The following is a 13145-nucleotide window of genomic DNA, read 5'->3' on the forward strand; positions in this document are numbered from 1 at the left end:
TTATGTTACTCTACAAGAAGATATGTCAAAGAAATAATCAATCTTCCCATGTTTTCTTTCATCTGCTACTTCTATAGCTTTTCTTCTTCCTTCCTAATTACAACCCTTTAGTAGAATTAGTGCCTCATATTGAAAATTACCGAGTATCGTAATTCTTCCAAGTGGTAAAGATACCTCAAGACAAATGCTGGGCATAGAAGCCACAGGGCATAAATCTGCAAAGAAGTAAAAAGCTAACCTTTTCAAATAATAAGGCTTCTCTCTCACTTACCAACTTAACATTTCCCTGTATGGCCCCGGAAGATGACTGGTTAGCCAGAGACGGGTAAGATTCCTCAAGGGAGGAACAACCTAAGACAGGCACAGTTGCAGGGGGGCCATCAGGAGAGAAATTGGGGACCAACAGAGGGGAGGCTTAGAACCTCAGCCCCCTGTTTTGAGAGAAATCTTCTGCATCTGTGGATGTCTTGTTGCCCTTGTCTAGCTTGGATTAATACTTAGTCTATAGGCACACATCTGATCATCTACATTTGCCCTCTTACAGCACTAAATTATGTTTTCTACCTTTATCTTGCATCTACCTACCACTTCAGCATTTTATTAAAAAATAATAATAATAATAATAAGGGAGAAATGTGGGATTCACATATAAATCATGTATAAAAATCAAATGAATAATCATATCTGACTTGACTGTTTATAGTTCATGATGCATGATCAAAACCGAAAGTTTCGGTGTTATGACTGCCCTTGCACTGTTCACCATGTAAGAACTTATTCACTATGTAAGACCTTGTTCACCATGTAAGAACTTGTTTGTTATCCTTCAGAAGATTGAAGACTGTTGAGATATAGGCTTGGGGTTGATTAATGACTGTGCATTGAGTCCCCTATACAGAATTGTATTGTTGTTAACAACCATTTGATCAATAAATATGAGAGATGCCCTCTCAAAAAAAAAAAAAAAGAAGATGTGGTACATATACACAATGGAATACTATTCAGCCATAAGAAAGAAACAAATCCTACCATTTGCAGCAGAGAAAGACAAATACCAAATGATTTCCCTCATTTGTGGAGTATAACAACGAAGCAAAACTGAAGGAACAAAATAGTAGTAGACTCACAGACTCCAAGAAGGGACTAGTGGTTACCAAAGGGGAGGGGTGTGGGAGGGCAGGTGGGGAGGGAGGGAGAAGGGAATTGAGGGGTATTATGTTTAGTATACATGGTGTGGGGGGCCACAGGGAAAACAGTGTAGCGCAGAGAAGGCAAACAGTGAATCTGTGGCATCTTACTACACTGTTGGACAGTGACTGCATTGGGGTATGTGGGGGACTCGATAATATGGGTAAATGTAGTAACCACATTGTTTTTTCATGTGAAGCCTTCATAAGACTGTGTATCAATAATACCTTAATAAAAATTTTTAAAAAATAGAAAACACAAAGGAATGTAACCAGAGTCCAGCTGGAGTGAGCTTTCACCCTTTATTTCTTCTTTCACTGAAGGCTGAAAAGTAGGTCTTAAAGTAATTTTTGAAACAAAATGTATTAGTCATTGTTACTGTGCTACTTAACTGTCTCTTGGGTAATATATTCACAATGGATTAGTGAAATAGTCATTGAACCAGAATGTAGCTGGTCCGAGCACATGGCCTTTTCAAGTCCTCAAAAGATGTCTGAAATGCATTTTATTCTCAGAAGGAGAAATAGGGAGTGGTATAATTGGCAGGCACTTTTGAAACTTCCTCAGCTGTCCAAAACAAGACTTTTACAAATCTCTGAACGACAGGTATTTTTCTGTACTGGAATTGTTCCAACTTGGAGAAATGTTAATGCTGCTTTTTCTGATTTCCTTGATTTTTTGTACTTATGTTTATTCCTATGAAAGATCTTGACTGAAAACTCCAGAAGTTGCTTTTTTTTAAAACCTTATTTATTCTGGTATTTCTTTGGAGACAGAAATTCTAGAGTACAAAGAAATTATGATGTGTCCAAAATCAGATAATATTGGGCCTAGATCATAGTTATTGCATGTGGAACTGATGCTCATGAGAGAAGGAATGGTCTGTTTTGATGATGTAACACCTTTTTGTGGCTGGGTACAAAAGGTGGTGATGCATTGCTTATACATAAAGGGGCTGGCCAGAAAGATCCCCCAGCTTGTGACTTGAGTCTTTTATTTTTCTTGTAGCCACCTTGGCATGTCTAGATGTTTATGGAGCTTTCCCTTCAGCATAACTAGATAGTGTTTTGCCAGGACGGAAGAGAGAAAGGAATTTGCAGAGTGGCAGTGAGCACACTGATTCCTTATCTCTCTATTCCTTCAGCCTACCTCTTGGCCTAGCAACACTGACTTGTTGAATAAATGAAGGAGATTTTTTCCTAATGGCATCTTCTTGAAGCAACTGGAATACCTTGAACAGTATTTATAGAAGTAGAAAATTCTCTGTAAAAATAGTAGCTGGCACCTGGGATTTCATTGGTATAAAGCTTATACTGAAAACACAAGTGTTTTCAGACTCCTATAATTCTGACTCCTCATTTCTATTATTATTTGCTTCCAGCATACCTTAACACCTGTTGACATATCTTATATTAAGAATTATAGGTCCCTTCTTATAAAAATTCTCAGCTTCTCAGTAAATGTGAATGCTTTTTGCACAATGGGAAGTAAAGAGAGAATGTTTGCTAAACAAGAGAGCCGAGAAATGTGGGGGGCCATGTATATGTAAGGCCAATGGTATACTGTTTTGCTTTTTTAAATTGAGGTATAGTTGGTATACATTATATTGGTTTCATGTGTACAGGAATAATTCAACAACTGTATACATTATAAAATGCTTGCCACAATAAGAGTAGTTATAATCTATCACCAAAGTTATCACAGTATTATTGACTATATTTACTACAAAAAAAAAATTCTCAGCTTCTGTTAATTAAGCCGTTTTGATGAAGAGGGGTCAGAAATGATTGCTGTTTCCATTAATAAGCATTTGCTTGCTTTCATGATATACAGTTAAATCTGAAAGCCTCCTTCCAGAAATGGGAGATTTTTGAATCATGCTTAGGCTTAAATACTATAGCTTTAATTTTCAACCTTTCCACTGTTTATCCTATAAATTAGAACATTTCTTATAACCTTTCATCTCTATTTTATTTTTTGGTTGTGCAGATGGTGGCATTTAGAGAATGTCCCTTTAGCCAAGTAGAGTGTTTTCAACAGTCCCATCATTCATGCAACAGTTTTAGAAAGTTATATTTTTCTAGAAACTTAGCTATTTCATATGAATTTCAAATATATAAGCATAAAATTGCTCATATACTCTTAGTCTTTAATATTTGCATATCTGCAGTGACACCTTTTTTTTAATGTATTTTGCCTGCCTCTTCTCTTTCTAAATTAGTCCTGCTAAGGGCTCATCAATTTTCTAGTTGTTTCAATGACTAGAACTTTTGCTTGTATAATTTTTTCCATTGTAGAGTTCTCCATTTAATCTCTGCTCTTACTTTTATATAGCCTTTCTTCCACTTTCCTAGGGCTTAATGAACTCTTCTTCCTTTAGCTGTTTCAGAAGGAGACTTAGATTTCCAGGTTATTTCTTTTTTTCTACTATATGCATTTAAGGGAATAAATTTTCATCTGAGCACAGGTTTAGCTGCACCTCACAAGCTTTCATATGCTATGTTCTCATTACCATTCAGTTCAAAATAATTTCAAACTTCCTTTATAGGTTCTTCTTTGACAGATTATACATAAGTACACTGCTTAATATCTAAGCATTCGGGGATTTTATTATTGATTTCTAGTAAATTCCACTGTGGTCAATAAGCATTGTAAACGTGATTTCAGTCTACTGAAATTTGAGACTTAGCATCACCAATTTTGGTAATTGTTCCATGTATACCTTAAAAGAACATGTATCCTATAGCTGTTGGTGTACTATTCTTTTATCCATAATGCAAGTCTACTTTACAGTACTGCTCAGATCTTTTAGATTCTGAGAGTTTTGTCTGCTTGTTCTAATAGTTAATGAAAAGAAATGTAAAGCCCTCTGTTAAGACTGATTTCTTTGTGGTCTGTGAATTTTTGTGTATATGTTTGAAGTTACACTTTTATGTACATACATATATTTTAACTGTACTATAATAACATACCTACTTTATTTAAATTATCTTAAATTTCACTGTGATATCAGTTTGGTTATATTAGTTCTTATTTTGGATATTTGCATAATATGTCTTTATAAACTCTTATTTTCAATATTTTTGTGTCCTTAACACTTGAGTTGTCTCTTGCAAGAAGGGTACATTTAGCTTTTTATTTATCCTGATAATCTTTGTTTTTAAGTAGAATATTGATAACTTTTACATCTAATGTAATTACAAGATAAGTTTGGTTCCTACCTATAAGTTTATTATTTGTCTTCTATTTGTACCACTTGTTTTATGTTCATTTTCCTTTCTTTTCTTGCCTTTTAGAATAACCAAATATTTAAAGAATTTTTCTATTTATCTCCTATTTTCTGCTTATACAAACAACTGGTTTAGTGGTTATAAGATTATAACATGCATCCTTGAGTCTAATATCAATTAGTATTTTTACCACTTCCTAGACAATGCTAAAGATCTCAAAGCACTTTAACTCAATTTCTGCTTCCCCTTAACTTTTGTATTAGTCATGCATTATACTTCTACAAATATTTTATGTGCATGTATTTTATATTTAATAAGACATCACTATTTGTTTTGTAGTCAAAATTAATTTACATATACTCACATTTACCCTTTCTATTGCTCTTTGTTTTTTCCTGCATTTCCATGTTTCTGCTATAGATTATTTGGTTTCTTTAGTGTAAGTCATTTATCCTATTTTCTCAGTTTTGATGATCTAAAACGCCTTTATTTTGCCTTTACTTTTGAAGGATATATTCACTAAGTATAGAATTCTAAGTTGGCAGTGTAGTTTATATAAAGTACTATATATATCTACAGTACTTTAAAAATGTCATCATGTCACCTTCTGGTTCCCGATATTTCTATTGAGAAATTAGTTTTCAATCTTATTATTGCTCTTTTGATCTTAATCTTTTTGCTCTAGGTATTTTTAATAATTTCACTTTGTCTTTGGTTTTCAGCTGTTTTACTACAATTACCTTAAGTGTGTTTGTTTTGTATTTATTTTGTATACTTATGTAATGCTTCCAGAATTTGCAGCTTGATGTCTTTTGTCAAATTTGAAAAATGTTGTCATTATCTCTTAAAATATTTCATTTATCCTATGTGTTTTCTTCTCTCTCTCTCTCTCTCTCTCTCTCTCTCTCTCTCTCTCTCTCTCTCTCTCTCTCTCTGTGACTCCAATTATATGTATATTAGATCTTTTTTATTATGTCCTACATATGTCTAGCACTCTTCTATACAATCCATCTTTTTTGTTCTTTGTCTTTGGTCAAAATACTTTCTACTGATCTATCTTACAGTTCATTAATCCATTCTTCAGATATGTACATTTTTCAGATCTGCTGTTAGATCATTTATCCTTTTCCTGGTTGTCTCTATGACAAATCCTTAAACATTTCACATGCTGACTCAGATGCAATAGTACTATGAATATTTGTAGAAAATACGGCACTTGTCCTCACAAAAGTAAATTAAAGTTAAATGACTCAATTTTGCTATCATTAGCAATTTTAAGAAGTGCAGAAGTTGATATAATCTAAATGAAATACATTCTATTTAAGAAATGGAACACTTTACAAAGATATACAAAAATCACCATGATTTAGGTAACATTTTATATTTTAAATATACTCCATGTTTCATATGGCTTGATGTTAAGAACATAAAGAAAAAAGATAAAAAGATACTTACTCTCTCTCCTTTTCAGTCAGCTTGTCATTGATATTGTCTTTGATTGCTGATCTAGATCCCTTATGAATTACAGGATATCTGAGGGGTACTTGCAGGAAAAGGGAAATCATGGAGACCAAATGTGCAGTGTAACCAAGGGCAACAGCAATGCTTCCATCATCTTTTGCTGTAAATACAAAGGCAGAGCAAAAGAAAACAACAATTTACCTTATAAATGTAGCTATGAGGTAATAATAAATCAATGTCAAAAATATTTTATATTAACAGAAGTAAAATACTTATCAGTTATCAAAATTATATAAATTTTATACAAATCTAGACACATTAGCAAGGCTTGAAATTTCATCTACTATATTTAAAAACACTTCCAATAATTAATGTGATGACATTAACATTTGACATTTATCTTAAGAGTTCTTAGTGCACCTAAATATCCATTATTTTCTTTCCAGCATTCTTAATGGCAAAGATAATACTTGAGTCTATTATACAATGTGAACATTTGTTTCAGAGGTCTAAATATAATGCACTATATAGGCATTATACATTTTACTCATTAACAATTTTATAAGCATTATAGCACTGTTTTACTGTTGCATAACATTATTAATTCTAAGATTAAGTGAAATAGCATAATGCATTCTTACGGGGTATGTTCTCAATAGTCATGAAGATAGTGTTGGAAAAGTAAGTCTGTGAATTTTGAGATAAGATAAGGAGGAAGGGTATTTTTAAGTCAAAAACTACTGTCAATATATATCCTATTTATGCAACTGTTAGAAAAAAATGCATGTACCTATCCTATAGTCAAACATAAATATCTATCTTTTAAGAGGTCTCACATAATTAATTTTTAACTCACCATCCAGATTTCTGCTACTACCTACCAAGTACTAAATAATCATTCAGATACTCAGAACTCAGAGAAATACAAAGTTTTAAGCTTGCCCCACCAAGAACAAAAAAGTAACTGCTTGGCATACAGTATCCCAAAATACTTTTTAAAGTGTACACACACACACACACACACACACACACGCACACACACACACACACACACACACACACACAGGTTTAACACACAATCTTGAATATCTCTGGCTAGAGAAAGCCTGAAAGTATTGAGATGAACTTGACTTGAGTATTTCCTGATTTTTAAGGGTACCTTTGACTCCAATTATTACTAATATTTTTCACATTCTCCTTTTCAAACTTAGTTATCTAAGCACTACCTTCTTCTTGTAGGAATGCCACTATAACCATCTATTTATCAGTGCATTTTCCATCCTCAACTACAATAGCAGATTTTTGGTTTCTCTTTGATCATACTATACAAATATGTAACTTTTATTTACACTTCTTTTCCTTCAGGATTGATCATAGTACTTCATTTATGACATTCATTCATCAAGAATTACTAAACTGGGCACATTTTATATGTTATTTCATTCACTTTACAGATGAAGAAAATAAGGCTCACAAGTTAAGGAACCTGGCCAAAGTAAAACGGCTAGTGTACAGGTGGGCCTAGCACTGATGCCTCTGTTCTCAAGCACTCTACCATACTGTCTCAGAACTTTACTGTGGAATATATAACAATTTTTAACTTGGGAGTCTAGAACATACCTCGCATCTGACACACATGTATCAACTTTGGTTCTTCACACTTTTCTAGAAAGGGCAAAGAACACACAAAAAGTCTGAGTTCTTGGTTACTTGTATAGTACTTGACAAAGAATGGGCTTCTCAACTTGACTGATTAGAATCCTAACTAGAGACCATGTCCTCTTGCCCCAGTCCCACCCAAATACCCTGAGTACCAACACCTTACTTCTGTTGTTGAAATATGTTTATTACACTACCTTAGAGACTAAAATTATATTATACTGTATATTCATTACATTGTAATGTAATCATCATATAATAGTAGAGCTGGGAGGAAGCTTAGAAATCACTGAGCCTGATGTTACCATTTAGAGATAAGAGAAATGAGATTCAGGTGGTTTAAGTGACTTGGTCAAAGCTATTTAGATAAAATCCATGCGTAATGGAGTAAGAGGGAGAACAATCCACACCCCAGCCCCGCAAATAGCTATCCCTGTAGTCACAGCTGGGACTGTGAGCCACACCAGGTCAAACACAAATCATAAATGTTTTAAAAAATCTATGCAGTGTTAAAACACTCAAACATCTTCATTGTTCCATATTGCTAAAAAGGTACTATTAAATAATAATTTGCATATTGAGACTACATCCACATACCTATTAAAAGAACATTCCTTCCTTTCAATAATGAAAACAATTTGCTTAAATTTAAAGATAAAAAGGCACTTCTAAGAGAAGCCTACAAATGCAAATCAAAATCCAGAAAGAAATAGCAAAAACTAAAGACTGGATAACATTGGAAATGAGCTTTGATTCCGGTTATTCACACTCACCATTGTTTCCACCACAAGACTCCCTGCTCTGCCTATTAAAAACCCTAGGTTGTTTCCCATTCCAGGTCACAGTGCTCAGTCATAGTCTCACTGTTAAACACGATGGTGTTGGATTTCCAATATTGAAGCTTTATATTAAAAAGCATTTTAAAAGGACCATGGGTGAGCCATTACGGGCCCCAAGGGTATTCCAATACTCTCAAAAGGAAAACCACCTCCTGGTAGGGAAGTCACTTTCATCACCCCAAGACCACTGAACCTCCAGTGGGAAAATGTGAGCTCATGTGGTTAATTATGGCAATTGCTGGCCATGAAACCTCAGATGTCACATTCTGTTGCCAATCAATTTAGCTGAAAAACCAAAAGGTTTAGGGTTTCCAGCATTCCAAGATCTAAAAGACATTCTACCTGCCAAAGCCAAAACCTGGCTCTCTGGGGTGTGCTTTTCCAGTAAGCATTAATGACATCCCTAACACCTAAAGCAGAGCAGAGGTTTGTGTTCTTTATACGGCTCTGAGAGTTAGACAGGTCACGGATGAGAGGTTTGTTGGTGAGGAGTTGGAGGGGAAGTGGAAGGATTCAGGGAAGAACATGAATAAACTAAAACATTCAGGTACATGAAAAAGATTCTTATAGAACGTATTTTCAGGGGTATAGAAACAAAACAAAAATCTGCAGCTTCCTCACAGTACATAGTTCTGATTTTTTTTTTTTTTAATGTAGGTAGTTACTCAGGGCTGCAGCTTTCATGTAATTTTATGATAATAAATTCCACAAATCCACAATGGCCATGACATTACAAATTCAAAAGTCCCTTTGCTTTATATGTTGCACAAACTGTTAATATTCAAGAGCATCCAGTACAATAAGTGATCTAAAAGCTCTTACCATCCTGCCTTCCCAATCACTGAGGCAGCTGATTTGTTAAGGAACCAAGCACCCAATGATCCAGACAGGACAAAACATTTAAGACTCTAATCACTGCCACAGCCTCTATGGAATCATTCCATGTTCTCAATGAGACACTGTTTGACATATGGACTCTCCTTTCCAAGAAATCATGCCTGCATAAAGGGATACAGACACAGAAGGAAATCTGGGTCTCATTTCCACAAAAAGCTCTCATGTTATGGATTACTTAAAAATACACACAAACATTTTTTTTTTAAAAAAACAAGAAATGTCTTGGTCAATAGAAAACGAATAACCTTCCTGGGACAACTTTCTCACATTGTCTCTTTGGTATACTCAAACAGTACCTTACCTATTTAGAAAGCACAATAAATGTTGGGCCCTATGGTGGAGTTTTGCAAACAGTATAAACCCATGCAATGTGAAGACTATTCTAGCAAAGTCCTCATGAATATATCATAGAATAGCCAATTTGGAGTTCCTTTATTAGAGTCTCACTAAAGATGCAGCTCTTACTGAACACTGAAAAGTTATCATTCAAAACAAGGAAGAAAACTGCATCACAACAGGAATAATATGGACCTAAAAATAAGGACAACTGGGGATGATTTTAACACTGCCCCTGGTAGGATGAGTCTTTGGAAAACTTAACTAATCTCTCTGAGCCTCAATTTTCTTGTCTTTAAAAAAACTGAGTATAATTATTTCCCTCATAGAAGGAATTAATTTTCATAATTCTGAGTTAAATAAACAACATGGCATCATGCATGATGTTCCAAGTTATGTTTCCACACACACCCAGCCTAAATGCCCTCCTACCCTTCTTTCAACAGAGGAGTGCTATTACATCTTGTAAGACACCCTAGGCTTCATCTTCTCTATATAGGTTTCCCTGATCCCCTCCCTGACAGAACCGATTATTTCCACTTCTTTGAATCCATATAGCTGGTATAAACTTCTAAGTGACACAGAGTATGAATTCAATAAATATTTCTTGATTGGCTGGATTATAAGTTTGATGGCCTCAACAGGACTGAAATCTCATCAAGGTAGGATTAATATCTTAATCATCTTTGTATCCTCTCAGCACCTGGCACAGTAGATGAATATACCCAGGGCATTAAGTAAATTAAGTATATGGAAGTGCCTTGCAGAATGCTAGCAAGATTTTAAAGACCAATACTACTGCATGTGCTTCCTAAAATGTCTGACTCCTAGGCATCACGGGGGGTGGATAGGGCCTTAGAGAAAAATCAAACTTTCATTTCATTTTATCTCCCATTTCATTTTTCAGCCACCTCCCTAAAAGGCAAAATTAAAGCTTAAGGGGTAGAAAGAATGTATTCAGCTTGTTGGACATAAAATAAAAGCAACGAAAAACTAGGAAACAAAGCACAAAATAGAATCAAGAAACATCCCAGAGTAGATTAAGGTGACAGTCCAACAATATTGAAAGCACTGCCTCCATTCAAATCATTCTGTATTTAGCAGCCAGCGTGACTTTTAAAAGCATAAATCAGCTCTTATCATCCCCTTCTTGAAGCCCTTCAAGGGTTTCCCACTCCACTGACAATAAAATACAATAGCCTCACAGTGGCCTCAAGGCCCTGGCTGGCCTCTCCCACCTCCTCGAATGTAACTCTTCCCCTTGCCCACTATGCCCTAGTCACACAGGTCTGGTCTGGCCTTCCTTCCTTCCCCCCTTTCCTTCCTCTTTCTTGCAACTAATTCCAGTTACATTTATATGAGCATCTTCTACATGAAAAGCTCTTTCAAATATTATCTCAATGATCACAATTAACTGGAGATGTAGGTAGTACCTTGTTTCACAGGGGAAGGTATTAAGTTCTGAGAGATTACATATGATTTGTCCAAAATACAGGTCTTTTTCCCAATACCCGCCCCTCACACACACATGCTATTTTTTCAGATAAACTAAACCCATTCCTCCAGCATGACCTTTGTACTTCCTGTCTCCTTTTCTAGGAATCTCCTTTCCCAAATGTAGCATAATTTGTTACTTCCAGCTTTCAAATTTTCTATTATGTTTCTCCTCTGAGAAGTCTTCTCTGACCGCTTTACCTCAAGTGGGTTCCCCTATTGTCTAGGAGAGCATTCATATTCCTTTATTAAATTATGTTAAATATTTTCATATTTATTGGCTGTCTCCCATAGTAGGTTGTACGCTCCATGAAAGGAGAGAACACATTGGCTTTTTCCACCATTACATCGTTAAAACCCTGCACAGTGCCTGGCATATAGGTGTGCTCAATTTGTATTTTTTCAGTATCCCTGGAACCTAGCACAGAGTTCAAGGTACTCAATAGGTTTGTTGAAGGAATGGAGAAAAAGATGTGTTGTGGGCTTTAAGACACCCTCACTTAGCCTAAAATTAACACCAAAGAGCATTTAAATGACTTACAGAGATCAGAATGAACATTTTACAACATAAACCAGACAAATCCCAGCTGAATCATTATCTAGCTTTGTGGTCTTCAGCAAGTCACTAAATAGCTCACTCACACATTGGTAAATGAGATCATTCTGCCCTCCTTTCATGTTTCCTTTGTCTTCGTAAGGATTGAAGATAAGACAAAATGTCATGCTTTTACAGCTATAACCTTCACAACAATCATGTACAACACAGAGGACATGAATTAAAATGTTTATACTATTGATTAGAAAATCAACTCAAAGCTTAGATGGCTTGCTTAAATTACAAAGGGGAACCAGGACTTGAATACAGATTTTCCCATTCCTGTTTCATCACTCTTCTTATATCACGTCCCAACTACTTTTTGTAAGAATGTTGTAAAGGCCAAAAGAGGTAATAAATTAAAATAGTCTTAAATGTTGAAAGGACTACAAATGACATTTCCTTTATGGGGAAATGGAAGAAAGTTCCAGTCAATACTCATGCTCTCTTCTTGAGTAACTTCTTCCCAAATGGATAGTATGCTTGCTTTGGGAATACTCTATAAAGCTCAAAGCACTGTGTAGGCTAGGGGTAAAGAACCCATTTTGTTAACAATTAAAAAAAAAAATCTCCTTACCAATATGCCAAATAAAATAACCTTTTCTTTGGCACACCAGTAAAGAAATAAGGAAAATAAAAATATCATACTCTATAATATCTTTAATGTAATGTAAATTTTTTTTAATTAAAGAGGACAAAAAAGACAGTATAGCAAATTTAATCTGTGGTAGCGGGAATATTGCAATATTAAATTTTCAAATACTTTTCATGTCAGCAGAATATGATTTTCCAAAATACAAAGGAACAGATTAATGTTTATCATTCTGCTCCTAACTATACACAAATTTTTCATGAAAACCAAAGTAGAAGGATAGGGAGATTATTAGTATTCTTAAGAACCCTCCTATTTTATTTTGTAAAAGCCCATTTAAAAATTATTTTCTTTCAAATTTCAAATATAAGGTTCAATAGTTTTTTTTTCTATGATTAGACCAAATATTCTCTTGAGTCTCCCATCAGCGAATCTGACTCTATATACTCAAAACCAAGAAGGGAGAAAAGGTCCAAAAGCCATTCTGGATGAACTACTACACAACTGATATTTCAAGATACCTCTATTTTACCCTGTAACAAACCCATATATATGTACACCAAATCTTCACAAGTAAAAGAAATAAAATACCTTGGAAGTCCTCGGAATTGGGCAACTTGACACCACATACAAAGTAATCCTTATGTTCATTCTGTGAATATAACCAAAGAACAAAATTAATTCTTTTTATGCATAAAGCAAAGAAGCTCTGAGTCAAATCCCAAAAGAATTCAAGCAGGTCAGTGTTAAGACAACACTGTCCTAGATTCAAATATTACCATATTGTAGAAGCTAAATGGTGAGTACGTGATTCTATCTCTACACTTATACATATTTGAAAATTTCTATAATAT

At 34.7% G+C, this 13145-nt stretch overlaps 1 protein-coding gene across 4 annotated transcripts in view; it reads right to left on the reverse strand.

Annotated features, from left to right (window-relative positions):
- Positions 1-13145, reverse strand: part of UVRAG (UV radiation resistance associated) — a 328856-nt gene that overhangs the window by 102762 nt on the left and 212949 nt on the right. For 2 of the 4 annotated variants that reach the window (XM_057507206.1, XM_036895385.2), the window contains 3 exons: positions 12883-12943; positions 7500-7544; positions 5874-6039 (listed from right to left, as the gene is read on the reverse strand). In XM_057507206.1, the coding sequence (XP_057363189.1) occupies positions 5874-6039; positions 7500-7544; positions 12883-12943 (272 nt within the window). The remainder of the gene's footprint in view (positions 1-5873; positions 6040-7499; positions 7545-12882; positions 12944-13145) is intronic. The other 2 variants (XM_057507207.1, XM_036895386.2) reach the window with 1 other exon arrangement.

The sequence above is a fragment of the Manis pentadactyla genome, chromosome 9 (assembly GCF_030020395.1).
Source record: "Manis pentadactyla isolate mManPen7 chromosome 9, mManPen7.hap1, whole genome shotgun sequence".
Classification (NCBI taxonomy): Eukaryota; Metazoa; Chordata; class Mammalia; order Pholidota; family Manidae; genus Manis; species Manis pentadactyla.